Source organism: Bidens hawaiensis, unplaced genomic scaffold (genome assembly GCF_021521415.1).
Source record: "Bidens hawaiensis isolate Kalapana, Puna unplaced genomic scaffold, B.hawaiensis_p1.1 tig00012335_1, whole genome shotgun sequence".
Classification (NCBI taxonomy): domain Eukaryota; kingdom Viridiplantae; phylum Streptophyta; class Magnoliopsida; order Asterales; family Asteraceae; genus Bidens; species Bidens hawaiensis.
Genome location: NW_027492005.1, coordinates 656,477 through 675,504, shown reverse-complemented (window position 1 = coordinate 675,504; position 19,028 = coordinate 656,477). Strand labels below are relative to the sequence as shown.

General features: G+C 40.9%; 1 protein-coding gene across 1 annotated transcript; it reads right to left on the bottom strand.

The window, feature by feature from the left end:
• Positions 1 to 15,281: 15,281 nt before the first annotated feature.
• Positions 15,282 to 16,530, bottom strand: LOC143540790 (protein MIZU-KUSSEI 1-like). The gene is made up of 2 exons (XM_077033768.1): positions 16,098 to 16,530; positions 15,282 to 16,004 (listed from the first exon to the last, which is right to left on the bottom strand). Exons 1-2 carry the CDS (start codon positions 16,359 to 16,361, stop codon positions 15,381 to 15,383), a joined length of 888 nt encoding a protein of 295 aa, XP_076889883.1. The 5' UTR covers positions 16,362 to 16,530; the 3' UTR covers positions 15,282 to 15,380.
• Between the last annotated feature and the right edge of the window lie 2,498 nt (positions 16,531 to 19,028).

Genomic DNA, 19,028 nt, shown 5'->3' with positions numbered 1-19,028 from the left:
ATTTTCTATTGTTGTCAATCCTGTCAAGAGAAAACTGCAGCTTTGGAAGGCAAAAGGTGTTGCTCTTTTTCATAAGATATGGTGAATTAACCACCAAATTATTATTAAACTAATGGTGGAGTTAAGGAGGAATCATTATATCCTCGGGTTGGTAGTTATGGTTAGTGACATAGAGCCCCTTCTTCGTGCTATAGATGGTATGCTTGTAGCTGGACAAGTTGCTGGATTAAACGGTTTGGTTCAACCCGACAGGCTAGGCAATCTCTTTCACCTTGAGGACAAGGTGAATTGAAAGGGGGAAGTATTGTTATGAATACATCTAAGCCCAATCAACAGCCCATTTCAATGGTCCAATAAACTTTGGTGCGCGATATAAGCCGGGAAACAAGAGTAAAAGGGCATAAAAGAATGTTGTAAGAATGTTTGGCTTCTTCTTCTTCCCATCTCATACTCTGTGAATCTGTTCTCCCATCTTCTTCTAGTTCTGTATTAGTTTTGGTCTTTCTATCTTTATCTTGTAATCGCTCGGTTATGACAATAGCTATTTGGTTAATTCAATAAGAGTATGATTTACTAATTATCGTTGTGAAATAACTGTTCACTTCAGAGAATAGACTCTCGATATAAGAATGACCAAATTACTAATCAATAAATGTAATAAAACATTAATAATTAAAATTCTATAAAGATGATTTTTTTAATAGTGAACTTCTTTTTAATCCTTGTTGTCTTTGGGACTTGAACCCAAGAACCCTGTTCCCAAACCTTATTGTTTAAAGGCTTTGTCTTTGTCAATGGACCACCACCCCATTCTAAGACGATGGTTCCAAAATTATCACAATTAATCACATCTAAATGCATGATAATGTGAATCAAAGATAAAGAGAAATGAGTAACATCTAGTAGATTTGAATGCATTGCAAGCATTTTAAAATTTTGTTTGATGGCTAATTAATTATCGACAACTGTTATAAAGGAACATGTATTAATTAGATAGTTGTCTTAACACTTTAACACATAAAATGTTTGATGAAAATTTCCAAATGACTAATGCAATTTGACTTGCAGGATTATCATGTAAACAAATTACTAGTATAATAGCATCATCTTTGCAATTTTGGATCGTAGCATTTCTACTTATTCTACTATCTTTAGCTTCCTGTTTCTTATCTCTAGCAACTTAGCAAGTAGCAATTGCAACTCTTATCTTCACCACTAGACAATAACCGAATAGCACTTTGATGTTGATGCCCATAATGCTTTGATGTTGATGCCCATTATTCTAATTTAAAGTTGTGTTTTGCATTTTTTGAATTTGCCAACTTTTCTCAACTTCCATATGAACGTCATGATCGTCTTACATGTACACGAATAAACTGATTTTGATTTCAATAGCATACCGCCTTAAAAATGCATATTCTATTAGTACTTGACTTCTTTCCGCGATCGAGTTTAAGGTTCAAGTGATTCTTTTATTTCTAATAGAACACAATACATAGAACTTCAATATCATTTTGTCTTCCGTTGCATATTTATTTGAAGATCTTTCAGGCGATTGCTAGAAACCCAATTAAGCTTAACTTGTAACAACTAAAGTAAATAACATGACAACTGGAAGGTTGGTGTTTACCACTTATAATTTGCACATGTTATGCCCCATTCATTCCATCATTTTGTCTAGGGCTCCCCATTTGTGTCAGCATACGAAAGAAGACAAAGGAAATAGCCAAACATGCATAAATGGTTAGAATAATGTTCATACTTGACAGCATCACAAAATCTAATATATTGTACCCACACATGCAAAATAAATGTTAATTCCAAGATTTCTTGAATGCTTTTGTCTTCTGGAACTTTTTTTTTCTTTCTAAAATATCTTACTGCGTATCATACATGTGGCCTTGCCTGAAATTTAGGAAATGTGTCTACTCAGTGGAGCTTAAATGAGAAATAAGGTTATTATTATTATTATTTTTCTTTTTGTTGCTAATTCCAAGCAATTTACGACCCACAACTCCACAAGCTATTTATAACATCCCTAGCTAGGTAACAAGCTCTTTACCTAGACCTAAGTAAGTTTCCTAAAGGTTTACCTTGGTTTACTAAGTAAGTAACATCTAATATTACGGTTTTCCAAAGGTTGCCCTACCCTAGTACTTATCTAAATATCACTCATGGCACATTGCTCCAACACAAGCACACTTAACCGTGTAGGTCTCTTCTCATTCAAAACCAATTAGCCCAAAACGCTATATATTGAGATCATTCGTATATATAGCTCAATATATCTCACGTGACAGAACATAACGAACAATGCATGATTCGTCTAAGGTTTTACAAGAAAGAGTATCAAGCTCATTATGAAGAACCCATGCATATATGTTTTCCATAGGATTACCTTGGGTCGATTGACCTTTAATCTACTGGCTTGTTGCCTTCTGATCCTGATCATTTTATAAGAACATGTTCTAACTAATAGGCGATCATGTGTATGTTTTGTATATTTAACTTGTTGATAATCACTTTTTGATTAATGTACTTTGTTGGTGCCGTAAATCCTTAATAGGATAATCCAACAGAAACCACGAATGCAAGTTACATTATGTAAACGTGCTATAACGACTTCGACCAATGAAATGTTGCAACTTTAGAGTGAGTTTGATTGTTAGCTGTTATACTACCCGAATGGAAAATCTCAGTACGAACTTAGCACTAGTAAGTAGGAACAAAGGCTTACTACCGCCTTAATTAGTTAAAACTGAGTATAGTTACTGCTTTGTGTAGTTACTTAGTACGTTAAGTTTATACTATTCCATAGTAACTTATTACTAAATATCAAGTTATCAATGCTCAATGGTAACTTAATATCAGTTCCCACTAATAGTGAGTCGCAACTCTTTTTAATAATCAGTTATACTGCCGATCTTCTCAAGCAATTTTTCATCAATCATATATATATATATATATCGAAATCAACTTCTTATATATAATTCTTTGATTGGGTGTCCCCCCTAGTCACTATGTGGTTTTGCCCCTTCGAACCACCAGGTTAGAAGTATAGTCTTGTACAACTATTTATTTGAAACCTTCTAGCTTGTAATAATATTTATAACCATTTATCTTAAATCTTACACCAAAATGATCTAATATATTGTCTTTTTGATCAACCGCAAAATCAAATTCAAGATTACATCATCATTGGAGGTCGGAGCCTTAACAATGGACCAATATACGCATGTGCATGTCCCTTTTGTTGTCTACCTTGTAAATCCTTAGCATTCATCCGATAATGCAATAAAATGTGTACCCCAGGTTACAGGTGTGGTACTCATGAACAAAAATCCGAAAAATAAATTGTGAATGAAAAAGAAAAAGGTGAACTGACAGCACTCACTTGTGTAGGTAAATGTTCCTTTATTCTGTGTGCCATGGGGAGCTGATTGGATTGATGGTGACTAAATATTGAGGTAAAGTGGGAACCTGATTGAACGTGTAGTTGGCTCCATGTGGGTCAAGGATGGTCAACGTATTTTGGTAATGCATAAATCATATATACTTTAGTTAATTTACTAAAGAGTAAACTACGTTTTTCGTTCTTCTGGTTTGTTCAAATTTGTAATTATAGTCCAATAGTTTCAAATTTATGATTTTCGTTAATGTGATTTCATTTCACATGTAATTAAATCCGAATCCATTAACCCCGTTAAGTCCGGTCGTTAAACCTATCAGTCTACCCTTCACGTGCTGAGTATTTTTGTCTTTTTTCCCCAAATACACCCCAACCTCTCACGTGATGGGCTTGCGAATTAGATTGGAGTTTATTTGTGGAAAAAAAGGACAAAAATACCCCTCACGTGAGTGGCACGCTAATTAGTTAACGAGGTTAATGAATTCGGGTTTAATTGCAAGTGAAATAAAAACACAGAGACGAAAATCGCAAATTTAAAACTACCTGGACTAAAATTGTAGATTTAAACAAATCTCAGTAACGAAAATTACAGTTCACTCTTTACTGAAAGGATTGGTGATGATTGAAGAATCATCCTCTCTTTTATTTTTTATCAATTAAGCGGACAAAAGTTTTATGAAAGTAGTTAAGGAATCAAACTAGAAGAAACTCCAAATTACATTACATATGTGTTCAAAATTAGAGAGACATTGAAGTTACACCAAAGTTTCCAATGTAAATCTACTACGCAACCTTAATTTAGATACGACTGAGGTACATATCATTACAATTTTGTGAAGAGATTATCGATTTTTGTTGTAAACAACTTTATGTCTATATATCCTATCTATCTTTGGCCTAAACAACTTTATTATGATAACCTTTATTTAGAGAAGAAAGACTAATTAGTTGGGAGACTTCATATTTTTGACCAGACGTAAGAATAAGTGCATATGATCTCTTTTGACCGACAACAAAACTTTTACGTGTGTGTGTGAAACAAAGCAAAGAAAATCACTTCAGCAATCACTACAAGAAATTTAAATCATTACCCACATGTATATAGCACTATAGTCATGTTGGCAATGCCTATTAGTTGTCTTTATGAAGAAACACTATGTGACCCCGGCAGATTACGGATAATCTTAGGGTTAAATAGATGTTTCCCACGAGGGTTAGGTCCGGCAAAGATGGTTATTCTTCTGATGACCTGCAAAACAGACACCGTGAGCTCGTCACTGAGAAGGGGGGGTTCCTCCTTGTGACCACCCTCCGGCGTGAGAATCAGACTAGATTGCTCTGAATATAAGTGTATATTAAGAGAAATAGCTAGAGAAGATAAGATAATATCAGATGATATAAGATGATGATACCGTTCCAATGTGTTGGAGTATTTATAGCCGAAGGTAGGTTTCCAAGCAGGTATGGCCAGCTGTATAATATTCCTTTTCCACCAACTACAGGCTACGTACGTGCCACGCTGGTGGTTGGTGGGTAGGCAGCGGCTGATAGTGACATAGCCGGCTGTGTACTATTCATTTTCCACCAACTACAGGCTATGTACGTGCCACGATGGGAGTTGGTGGGTAGGCAGCGGCTGATAGTGACATTTTGTACTAGAGCGTGCTCCTCATCGTACTGTTGTCGGTGAGCTGTCACCCTGTGATTGGTTCATGGGCTGCTTTGGTCAGATCTTGTCTATTTTGTCCATACATTGGTAGGTATAGTACAAAAGATCTTCCAGAAGCGTACGGACTGGCTCATTTGGGCGGGAGTATTCCCGCCTTGCTCATTCCTTCCTCAGGTGACATTGCTGAAGTGTAAGAGTTAGTGCCTTATGCGTGTAGCCTTAGCGTTAGTGCGGGTAGCCTTCCTTCTTGGTATGTACCCACAACTGCGGGAACAGGTAGGGTACTGTACCAAGGGAGGCTTTCCTGCGGGAACAGCTGGCTTACTGCGTGTAAGGTCTTCATCTCTCTGAGCATGGTGGGTCCTGCGGAACCAGTTGGTCTTTGCGCAGACGTACCTTTCAAGGTGTGTCTTGCGGGTCCAACTGGACTTTGCTGGGACCTACCTCTTCAAGTCCCCCCAGTCCATTGTTCTTCTCATGAGTTGTTAATAAGTGAGGTGAACTTTTGGACTTTAAGCAAGGGGTTTTAAAGAGGGTTTTTGTTTTTTAAGGTTTTCCGTGGGGATTCTTCCCGCAGTTTTCCTAATGTCACTTGCAGAAATTCCTGACTTTTCTGCCTGATCATTGGTTATGATGCGGGTAGGTGTTTAACCCCTTCGCACGTCGGGAGCGTTGAGTTTCACTTGCATAGATTCTTCACGAGGTTTTGGTAGTTTTGGACATAGTGATCAGTTATGTTAAACTACCAATTCCATCTTGAAGCTTCAAACAATCTAATTCTCAACGTTCCCGTCATGCGGAGGTGTTATTTCTCTTTCCGCAAGCATGGTCCATAAGATCCTTCTTGGTTTCAATTCCCTGCAAGTGCTAAGTATGTGAAGGGTTTCGCCTTGACACTGTACCCGCACTTGTCTTACGGTTTCTTGTTTCCCAAGGTATCTTGTTAGCTTCGATTCCCTGCAAGTGCTAAGTATGTGAAGGGTTTCGCCTTGACACTGTACCCGCACTCGTCTTATGGTTTCTCGCTTTCCAAGGTAAGGGGGTATATTCCCTCTTATTTTTGAATCTTTGAATCTTTTTGAATCTTTTTGAAATTCGAAGAGTTGGTGAAAGGATAAGAACAGTCCAAACGAGTGAAGTGACGTTGGCGTCTTCTGACGGTTTCTTCTGACGGTTTCAGGACATGCAACCGCATTCCAAAGTGGTGAGGGAAGGAGCAGTTCTGGACCCACGACGGTAGGTTTGGTCAACCTACCCGAGGCGATGACCCAGGCAGCTGCGCCTGTTTGCAGTGTTGGTTCAGTTGCTCATCCCGTTGAGGCAACTGTTCCAATTGTGACGTCATCTCCGCCGGCTGTCAGTGCCATCTTCACTGTATCCTTCACTGAGCCGGCGGTGATTTTTTCTGCGGGCTCCTCCGCAGCGGCGGCCACGGTTGTGAGTTCACCTCCAGTGAGTTCACCTCCAGTGAGTTCACCTCCGATGGTCTCTACCGCGGCGGCTTCAACCGTGCCTCCGGCACCGGCGACTACCTCGTCCCCGGCCGGTTCATCAGGTATGCTCAGGGTTGGGGCTTCTAGCCAATCTCTGCCTCCTTCCCATCTCTCTGACCTCTTGGATGGATATCCCTTAGGTTCGGGTGATGGTTTGGCGGCTACCGGCCTGTTGTCGACCCTACAGGTGCGTAGGGTTATTTTGGCCTATTATCTTTTTTTTTATCATTTTTTCCTAACCGTTTTTTGTTTTTGCAGTTTCGGATTCCAATGAGGTGTATGTTCTACGGTGGAACATCCGCCGGGGAACAACCCTTCGAACGGCTGTGGACTGCGTCGAGTGGGCGCGTCACGCAGCCCCAAGCGGTGCGTTGGGGGAGGCCATGTCTAGCTACCAAGAGGGTAGGCTAACGAATGAGCTCCGAATCCTCCTTGCCCGGATGCAGCCGCGCGTCGAGTTGCTTTGTCGTGAAAACAACAAGTTAAAGACGGCGCGTAGCCTGGAAGTGGCTCAGGCGCGGGCAATCGGGGAGGAGAATAAGAGGCTTGCCATGATTGCTGCGGAGAAGGAGAAGGCCTTCAAGGACCTTGAGGTCGAGGTCCAGGCCAGACATGAGGCCCGTTCCAAGGCTACCCAAGCTGTTAACGAACAACATAGGTTGGCTAAGGAAACTGCGCGGAACGCGACCGAGAGGGCCACCAAAGCTGAAGCCATTGCTGAGCCTCTGCGCGCCGAGAATGAAGAGCTTAAAGCCAAACTAGAGAGGCTTCAGCAGGCTCATGATGCTTTGGCCTTAGAAGATGCCTAGAAACTCAAAGAGCTCCTGGACCAGAAGGGTATACTTGACCGCACTGAGCGTAAACTGAAGGGCGTTGAAGAGGCTGCTGCTAAGGATGTGTTGCTTGCCAACCTTAACAAAAATGAAGCCGAACGCGCCCGTGATCAAGCTCAAGCTGCCCTCCTGGAAGCTCTGATCACCAAGGAATGACTTCTACGAGAAGCGTTGTCGCAGGTATGCGTAATTCCGTAATTTCTTTACGCTTTTTCTTCATACTTAGGAAAGTTTTTGGTACATATATTTTTATTTTGTAGGTTGTGCACCGGATTTTCACGAACACATCATATGACGATGTTATGAGCGCAGCCCTTAACGCTTCTCATGAGGATGGGAAAAAAGCTGGTTTCCTGCTTGGTCTGGGGTTTGTTGACAAGGGCATCCCGCCTACCAACTTCCCTCTTTATGACGTGGACACTGAAGCTGCTTACGACCAAGCAGTGAACCAGTATGCTGCCTTTCCGCATCCGGTGGTGGAGAAGGTGAACGAAATTGCTGCTGCTGATGATGGGCTAACTATTCTCAAGGCTTTCCTTGAACCGCCACAGCCAACTGATGGTGCGGGTTCAAGTGGGTTTGGAGGGAGTGGTCCTGAAGTTTGAACCTTGAGATCCCTTCCCACCGTTAGGATAGATTTACATTTCTGTAGGCGGGTAGATACCTGGCCGTTCTTGTAATGTTTGAATTTTTTATGAAATATAAATGTTTGTGCGGTTGGGACCGTCACTTTCAGTTAATGACTTGCTTTATTGTTGGTGCATAGTGTCAGTAGTTCATAGTCTAGTGTCTGTAATCGAGTCTGTAATGTTTTATTATGTTTTGTATGTTTAAGCGAAGTTACTGACAAGTTCGCTTAACAGGCGAACTTGTTAGTCAAGCGAAGTTATGGACAACTTCGCCTGAACATGCCAGGCGAAGTTGTCGTGTATTTATATACCTAGCTTACGGCTTGGTTGAAAGTTAGTTGTTTAAGTTCGTTTCAGTAGTTCGAGTTCATTGTAACGTGAGGACGAGAGTCTGTAACGGTGATATTACGTCACGTGTTTGAGTTATAATATATAACGTGTGTTCGGTTATTTGTGTGTTTGTTTGGTTTGTGTTCTATACTCGTAACGATCTACGCAGGGATTCCGCACCTGAGTAGGCCGATATATCTCGTGCGATCCGTCCAGGGAACCTACATTTATAAACGTTATATGACTTGCTCATGCATATTATAGTTTAATTTGGCACTTGTTTTGCCTTATAAACAATATATGATTTGCTCATACATACTTTAGTTTAACTTAGCAATTTTCCAAGTGTTTTGAATAAGTTAACCTTTCGACGCGTGGTTGTCAATAGGTTAGTGTTCAGTTTCCTCTATCATGATTGTGCGGGTAGGACCGTCACTTTCACTTAGGATGACCAAACTTCACCTATAACTGACCCGCGTGAAGGTTTTCCTCATCTTTTTAGAAATTTTCTAAGTGTTTTGAATAAGTTAACCTTTCGATGCGTGGTTGTCAATAGGTTAATGTTCAGTTTCCTCTATCATGATTGTGCGGGTAGGACCGTCACTTACATTTAGTGGGATGACCAAACTTCACCCATAACTGACCTGCGTGAAGGTTTTCCTCATCTTTTCCTTAGAAATTTTTACCGTTTTTTGTGTTTATGCGGGTTTTGCCGCCTTCCACACGCAACGACTTACTTTCCCACTTATTTATGCGGTGAATACCGGCATATCAGTGTGGTCAGATCATAAGTAAATGTAAGACTATCAGCGTCAATGTGATAAGGAGAATCATTTCCATTAGAAGTGGCTCTAGGCCTTTTCTTTACAAGTTTGGAATTGATCTACATGCAGCCTGTGTAATTGAGCTCCCTTCCATGTTCTTGGGATGAGGGTGCCATCGAGCCTTTCGAGCCGATATGCGCCTGGTTCGGAATCTCGTTGTTTACGCAGTATGTAGTCTCCAACATTGAAGCTGCAGTTTCATTTGTGTTTTCCCCAACTGGGGTTCTACACGCATTAGCCTGCTTAGCGTCCATTACGCCATGAGGTGTGTGAGTTTCCCATCTCTGACAAATGCTTCGTCGACGTCCTTCAAGGATACGCATTCCTCCGTGGTGTGGCATTTTGTCCTGTGGAAGTCACAGGATTTGCTTCGATCAGCGTTTAGACGCTGTCGGATTATTGGAGCCTCTGGCCATGGGAGCCTTTCGGTGGCAAATATCTCGGTGACGCTTTTGGTGAGTGGCGTCCATCTGGAGTTCCGGTTCGACGACTGCATGTTATCCCTTCCGCCTAACCGAGGGTGCGAGCCGGATGAGGTGTCAAAGTTTACCCTTGACTGCCAAATACCAAGCTTCCTCTTTTTGTTTTGTCGGGCGGTAAGGACGTTGTTTTCTCTTGTTTTTTGAGTGTAGAGGTTTGTGCTCTGGGGAAGATCTCTACCCAGTTGCTTTTCCGTTTCCGCGAAGCGTTTAGCTGCTGTCATGATGGCATCCCACGTGGATGGCATGCCATCTTTACCCGTCAAGGTGCGGATGAGCTCTGGGTCTTCCGCGCCCTGGATGAAAGCAGCGCGAACAAGATCTTCGCTAATAGTGCCCAGACTTAGCTTCTTTGAATTGAAGCGCGTGATGAAGTCTAGTAAAGACTCATCTTCCTCTCGGATGCAGTTGAGGATCGTCCATTGCTCTTCGGTATACTCTTTGTTGACTGAAGTGTTGGCTGAACTTCTGCTGGAAGTCTGCCCAATCGTAGATGTGGTGGACCGGTAGACGGTCAAACCACGCTCTGGCTGCCACAACAAGCGTCATTTGGAACATGTAACACCACGTGGGTTCCGTCCAATTGCTGACGGTTGCCCCCGCTATGAATCTGTTCAAATGATCGTCTGGGTCAGATATACCATCATATGTGCCTATGTTGGACATTTGTTTGGCACTTTTCGGGGCAATTGGTTCCGCAATGTCCCTTGCAAATTTGGACGTTCCCGCATTTGCAACAGTTGGTCTGAAGGTTTTAGAGAAGTCACGTGGGTTTCCACCCGCGTTTTTTGGTTTAAAGGTTTCTCCAAAATTTTTTTTGTGGAAATCTGCTTGTTTACGCTTCCCTTTCGCCCTATGGCGCGGGTTTGCCTCACTGTCAGATTCTTCTCAATCTTCATCATACTCGCACTCATTACTCATGTTGAGCTGTTGTCGAGTGTTTCCGAACTCGTCATTAGCCTGTTGGAGTGAACGTAAACGTTCATCCAACTCAGCTTGGAATTCTTTCTGACGTGCTTCTGCCCACGCTTTAACTTAATCAAGTGTTTGGCGGGGGAGCCTCGTTTGTTGTTTCTGCAACTGGGTATCAATGAATCCCAGGGGAGGACTGTTTACTGCACTTGCCCTGGCTTGGGTAACCGGGGGTAGTGTTCGTAAAAATTGTGTACTCGCCGGTGTTCCCCCCAGTAACTGGGGTTGTGGTTACCGGAGTTTCTTGGTCACTCGTTGGCCTTGGCATCGGAGTAACCTTAACCATCTTTCCAGAGGTTTTGAAAAAACTGAGAAAATTAGTTCTAGCTTTTATGCACGGATGGCGCCAATGAAGAAACACTATGTGACCCCGGCAGATTACGGATAATCTTAGGGTTAAATAGATGTTTCCCACGAGGGTTAGGTCCGGCAAAGATGGTTATTCTTCTGATGACCTGCAAAACAGACACCGTGAGCTTGTCACTGAGAAGGGGGGGTTCCTCCTTGTGACCACCCTCCGGCGTGAGAATCAGACTAGATTGCTCTGAATATAAGTGTATATTAAGAGAAATAGCTAGAGAAGATAAGATAATATCAGATGATATAAGATGATGATACCGTTCCAAGGTGTTGGAGTATTTATAGCCGAAGGTATGTTTCCAAGCAGGTATGACCAGCTGTATAATATTCCTTTTCCACCAACTACAGGCTACGTACGTGCCACGCTGGTGGTTGGTGGGTAGGCAGCGGCTGATAGTGACATGGCCGGCTGTGTACTATTCCTTTTCCACCAACTACAGGCTATGTACGTGCCACGATGGGAGTTGGTGGGTAGGCAGCGGCTGATAGTGACATTTTGTACTAGAGCGTGCTCCTCATCGTACTGTTGTCGGTGAGCTGTCACCCTGTGATTGGTTCATGGGCTGCTTTGGTCAGATCTTGTCTATTTTGTCCATACATTGGCAGGTATAGTACAAAAGATCTTCCAGAAGCGTACGGACTGGCTCACTTGGGCGGGAGTATTCCCGCCTTGCTTATTCCTTCCTCAGGTGACATTGCTGAAGTGTAAGAGTTAGTGCCTTATGCGTGTAGCCTTAGCGTTAGTGCGGGTAGCCTTCCTTCTTGGTATGTACCCACAGCTGCGGGAACAGGTAGGGTACTGTACCAAGGGAGGCTTTCATGCGGGAACAGCTGGCTTACTGCGTGTAAGGTCTTCATCTCTCTGAGCATGGTGGGTCCTGCGGAACCAGTTGGTCTTTGCGCAGACGTACCTTTTCAAGGTGTGTCTTGCGGGTCCAACTGGACTTTGCTGGGACCTACCTCTTCACTTTACATACACAAAATTTATGTCATAGTGTGTGGCTTCACTTCCGTAAATATAGGTCAATACACACACATCAGTTACATATGTGAAGGTATATAACAAACTATACCTACACATATGGCATGTGGTAGTAAGATGAAAAAAAATGAGCTAATTACAAGCCTATACCAATCCTTCCATTCTAACGAATGTAGATTTTCCCTATATTTAATTTAAAGAAAATAACTCGACATAATGTTTGGCACCACTTTTTTATGTTGTCGTTTACATCACTTGACACCAAAACAATTGATCGAGTGAGTCATTCTTTAAGTACTATTTGTCACTTCTAAGCGATGCAACTCCCTTTAGTAACTCTTTTACAGAGCTCGTTGACAACGAGCGTCAAGATTTAATTATATCCCAAAACTCTTTTGTGAACTTGCAATTTATAAGTAGTTGATTCATCGATTTAAAGTGAAGACCATAGTTGGCACACAACACAGATGAAAACGATTTATTTCTATGTGCCACTACTTCTTTAGCAAGAATTCCATCAAAAACTACCCTTAATTAAAACATGAATTTTATCGATAACCAATTTCTCTATTCGTGAATGTAAGAATCATAAATAAACGAACGTTTTTCAATTAAGCCTCTTAAAACATACAATAAGATTCTCCCAACCGTCTCCTTTTGTCCATATGAATACTTATCGTCATTGTACTAGCTAGCTATAGGCTATAGCACCTATACAATGTCAGGCAATATGTGGACTAGAGTATGATCTATTGACAAATGCCAGGACCATTATTTTGAGTGAGCAAACACGCTACCAACAACGTGTTGTCGAAATATATTTAATGCTTAACCTTCGTGACTTTAGCCAGTAGTACGACAGTCTTCCCCATCATTTTAATATGTGAAACTTTTTAATGTTCTTTTCATCTTCATAGTTAGTATTTACTTCAAACTAATTACTCTACTTTATATTTTTAATAGAAATTTAAGTAAGAATAAAGATCAATGAAAACCCAGATACATCCGCCTCTACAAAGTGATTACAATAAAGTGGCAGGCAAACATGCAACAAGCTGCACTGTAACTCCCTTTTGAATAGCAAAACCAATCCTACTAAAAACGAATCTTTGGGACCTAAAAGCTAAAGAGGTTCCGTGTACGACACGTTAAACCCTACTCAAAAAATTCACATCCTCTGGGGCCAGAAAACCAAATGTATCAAAAGCAAATGAGAGAAAGACATGTTGATTCTCTAAACAAGCTTTCTCGTGTTTAACAACTTTGCCCGATTCAGCCTTCAACACAGCCTGACCCACACGATCCTTGAGCCCAACAAGAGGAGAAACTCCTGTAAGATCCACACAAACGGGTTTCCCCCTGCCCACCCGAACACAAGAATATCAACTGGTCGTAAAGTAGACCTCCCTTCAAGAAGATCCGTGATAAAGTTAACAGGGGCTTCATTTTTAGCAAAAAACCATGTTCGTTTAAGAACATCACACAGAACATCTCTAACCAAATCATGTCTTTATTTAAAGCCAGTCAATTCTTTGCAATGCACCGCATGGTCTCCAAAAGAATCCAAACAGACCTTGCGACAAATTGGGCAAGGCTCATCAGTCGGGAACATAGGGATCATTAACCGGTACTTAAGGATAGCCCGATACTCCAAACCCGACATATGTTGGCTCAATCCTTCAATGGGAATGGCCGTTAGAAAATCCTGAGCCTGGGGAGCCCAAAGACATTCCAACAAAAAATACGTTGTTGGTGGAAATTAAACTCATTACAATGAGAGATCAATTGGTCCAGCGATAATCCATGACTTTTATAATGGGAGATCATTTATAGAAGTATTGTCTAGAGTATTTTTTTCAGGTTAAACTTTTTAATATTCATTTAATCTTCATAGCTAGAATCATCTTCAAGCTAATTACTCTTGTTTATATTTTTATTAGAAATTTTAATAAGAACAAAGACCAATTGGTCCAACAGTAGTTTCATGACTTGTCTAATGGCAAGTCGTTGGTTGAAGTCTTGTATGGAGCATTTTATTCCAAGTTGTGCCAAAGCCCAGAGGGTTTCCCCATTTGTGGATTTCGTCCTTGGTGGGTGTACCAGGTCACCATGTGTTGTTATTCGTACGGAATGAGGATCTATTAGTCAGGGTAAACATAAATGTCCGAGCCTTTGCTATCCTAGAAAAATGAGAGAAGCTTAAATATGATGGTGTCTTACCCATTGCCAAAACAAATTTTAGACTTAACATATCCGATTTTTATTTATTCTAAACAATTGTCTTAACATCATAATTCCTCCATTTTTTACACTTGCAATGATTGAACCCACCACCACACTTGTGGAAAGATGAATATCATATCACTAGATCAAATAGTCATATTCAATTTAAAACAGGTCAATCAACATATATCTCGCGCTAGTGTCTTTTCTATCCGCTCGAATGATGTGGCAAAGGAGCTAGTGTGCACAACAAGGTTGAACCTTGTTATGGAGTTGAAGTCCGCTGACGAGGTTTGGGATTTTGAATGAGGAAGCAAATGGAGAGGTGGTCCCTTCTCTCTCTCTCTCTCTCTCTCTCATACACGTGTGTATATAAGTTTAATAAGTTTTGTCGAAGTTTGTTATCGTGGGTGATCTTAGTCTTAGTAACCCTCAAAAGATGGGGATGTTTGTTTACATCTGAATGAAACCATTCAGATGTAAACATATGATTCATTCAGACTTCAGACTGTTTTGTTTCAAACAGAAAAAATATCTAAATGGTTAAAATTAGTCTGAATCATTCAGACTTGTTGTTGTTGCTGAATGGGACAGATGCTCATTCAGACCTGATTCATTTAGATCTGAATGAACTAAACAACCCTAAATCTATGATGGGTCTTAAGAGAATAAAATTATGGTTGACCAGTGGTGGATTCTATAAGAAAAATTACAGTATTTTCTAAAAAAAATTGAACCATGGGTATTTTAATTTTCTCAAGGTATCCAAATACATAAAACAAGACACAAAAGAAAAAAAATTGTATATTAATTTTGCACTTCATTGTGAATGTCAAGGAGTATCCCGAACATACACCCTCTAAACACCCCCCTATATCCGCCCCTATGGCTGATCAGTGAAAATAAACTTGAAAACTATAGACGCAATTCATGAATACATACAACAAAGCCGTTTCATAACTTAAAAATTGGAATTTTGTATCTCAAATTACAAGATGCATGTAACAAAATTAAAACTCAAATGCTATCATATGGTTTTGGTTTCTGATCTAGAAACTATATCAACACATACACTAAATCACTAATTCACTAAACTTCTAACTCAAGCATATATATATAAACACACACATACATACATAATATACCTACACTTGATGCAACAATATTATTTGATCAATTAAGAAGATGATCTAAGAAGAAATATACTAAGCTCTTGCCCAGAATTATTATTATTATTATTAGAAGAAGATCGTCCATCGTGTTCAGGGTTTATCATGTGAAATGATTCTGAATTCGGTGATCCAATTATTCGCCGGAAACTTGCCCGGAGATACATGATCCCGTCGGAACTATGATCATTTTCCGGCGGCAAAACCCCAGCTCCGGCTGACACAGATTGCATACGTGTCAGAGTTGCTGAGTCAGCAGCTGTCATCTTTCGTCTGGGGGCATAACCAACTTTCCGGCCATTACAATACATAGACCAGACGGGTACTTCAAATATGCTTCCGCTGCTTGTGGCTGGTGGTTGGTGGCGGTGGGTACGGTCTTCCTCCACCAGCGCAATGCGGAGGAGGCCGTGTTGCATTTCTTTCGCTAAATAAGATGTCGGAAAGGCGAATTCGAGAAGTAGGAGAGGTTGGGAGAATGACGATAGCGCGGTGGGTGTTGTAATTTTCCGTGATGGTGTACGGCGGTGGTGGTGGTGGTTGTCGTCCTGGAGACAAAAACTTACTCGCCCGTTCCTATGTCCGAAGAACGTGCCCTTTACGGTTCCCGAGGATGATGACATCGAACGAGTCTGTAAAATGTTTACAAATGTTAATTAAAATACGTTCTAGATATAATAATAATTATTATATGGCTAGTCTAATAATAAATAATTGATGCTTACATTGATTAACGATGATACTGATGACGAGGGTGAATCAGTGTCACTTGAAAAGGCGGAAGAAGAAGAGGAAGAATACGGAGAAAAATTTGAACCTTCGGGTTCAAAACCAGCACCACAACATGCCGGGACAATGCAGTCTAGCAGGGTGCGTAGGGAGCGGCGCAAGCCGACCTCCCTGCTGCTGCAGTCAACTGCAGTTGCAGTGGTGATTAGTTGCATTCCTATAGGGCCTCTGTCACTTCCCAAATCTATCATTGTTCTCATTTTTCTGCCAATAATATGTGAATGAAAGAATGTGTAGGGGTCATGTCTAGATGCTAGCTAGAGGACTCACTATATATAGATAGTTAGGGTTTAATAATGACGCAAAGTGGGGTTGGCTGTTAGGGTACAGGTGTCCATTCTCTAATAACTGAAAAATGAAACACTTTTATCTCACATGCAAATAAAACAGGTAACCTGTTAAAATAATATATACTGTGTTTGTAATTTCTTGTTAAATTAATTTAACAACCGTATGGAGTTTTGGAATCCAAAGACGACTCATATATTTATTTCATATATTTATTTGTTTTAAGTATATTAATTCTAATTCATACTGACGGATATAGGCTGACTAGTTGTAATAAAACATAATACAACTTGTAAATGAGTCGATGATTTCATAAAAAAATTTACTTTTATATATATTAACGCCAACGGGTAGAATTGTTAAATTAAATAGATCAACTAAAACATGATCCGTTTAACTAAACAATATGCTAAATGGATGGATCCAAACACAACATATGTTATAAAACGGCTTAGATGACAACCTAAAGCCCGCATCACTCTCATGTGGTATTCAGATCAGCTCATGTCAAAATTAGTCTTTATCAAAAGTTTGGTTCAACCATCAATCGTTTATAATTAAAAGTTAAAAACAACTCATTTCAAAAATATAACCTTTATATATTGAACCGTGGGACCCTAAATTGAGTATGTTAAAACATTTTCTCTAGCTTTTAGTAATATTTGATAAAACTGTTGAATTTTGGATCATTTTCTCTACCTTTTGGATAGTGAAATATTTGAATAAAAAGTTTAAGAATATATTACTAAGAGATTGATATATTATCTCTGCCTTTTGGGGTGGGAAAGAGATGTAAAGAAATTGCCGTGGGTTATGTGAGATCTTATTATATGCAATGAGAGATTAAGGTGGGCAAAGGGGCATTTGTCCTTCGTTTGGCATGATGTTTGGTTGCGACATGAGTCTCTGGCGTCTCGATTTCCTAGACTCTTTAGTTTAGAAGTTCATAAACGGTGCTTGATAAAGTTAAGGACTCCTGAACGTGGTGTTGGAGGAGACAAATGAGGGACGAGGTGGAACGAAATCAACTAGATGTGCTTAATTATGCTAGAGTTGGAAAGCTTCTCGTGATCTAATCACGATGATGCAATAGATTTGGGATTTTGAATTGCATGATGGTTTCCTAGTTAAAACAGTAACGAAACATATTGATAATTGTATGCTTTTTAAACTGTTAACTCGCCTACTAGACGTCACAATGAGTGCCAAAAAAGTTAACAGTATGTGAAGAGGTATGTACCCGCCTCAACATCGAGCGGGGCGGGTCAACCCACAAGATATATACAAGACATTAGAAATCAAAGATATTATCAAGGCACAGAGCCAAAACTTATGCTCAAGCATCACATGCTTGCACATATCACATATGCTCAAGCATCACATATGCTCACGCATCACATATGCTCATGCATCACATATGCTCGCGCGTATCACATGCTCACGCATCATATATGCTTATGCATATCACATCGTGCGTGGCGCATCCGCGCGCGGCGCATATCACATGCTCGCGCATCATACATGCCCACCCATATCACAGTTGCGCATGGCGCAGCTGCGCGTGGGGCATCCGCGCGTGACGCGTATTACATGCTTGTGCGTATCGCATCTGCGCATGAAATATCTGCGCGTGAGAATAAAGAGAAGACCTCGCGCATCCTCAGGATGGGCGCATATCACACATGCACATAGTCAACCTCGTCCTTATCCAAATCAGGATTAGGGTAACTTTGATTGTGCACGTCAGACAACCTTCCAGAAGGTATCTTTTAAGGAATGAGAATATGCTGATGTTGACAGCTGCCAAATGAAAGGTCGACAACTCAGCATGACACATGTGCTACCACGTGATTACAACCAACGAGAAAGCGCCAGGTGTCCCAAAGGACACGTGGCGCAAATCGATTGGAGGAGGCCAACGAAACCCTAATTTGGTTTTAGCTCAATCAGTGGAAACCCTAGCACTATAAATACATCATAACGTACACAGTTACAGACACATTGATTCACATTGAAGCATATTCAATTACATTCACTGACAGGCAGCCCTAGTCAGTTACTTTCTCATACACAGAGAGAATCACATAATCATACAGAGTAACATACAGTATTCAGCTATTAAGCAATACTCTCCCAATTCCCTTACTCTCACATTATTATCTTCTCCTACACATACTTATTCTCACGCCGGAGGGTTACCCCAAAGAGGACCCCTCTGTCCCTTTCTGAGGGGTAAGTAACGGCGCTGGTCATTTTGTAGGTGGAAGAACACTGATCCAGAAGAACCATCGGTGAAATAGTATAATCACACCAGAGGAAAGTAGATCTGCTACCAGTGAGTAGATCCACGTTTCTTCATTGGCGCCATCCACTGTTACAAACGGCAATCAGATCTCATCAGATCTACATAAAAAATCAATCACCATGGTTTCTGGCGTTCGTAACGTTGATCAAGCTCTGGAGGATATTGAACGTGAGGGTGTTAACGACGGACAGCAGGTTCTGAGGGTTCCGCGTGATTCTACGCGTACCACCAGCAACCGTCCCTTCGTCACAACCCCTCACGGCCAGACTGAAAC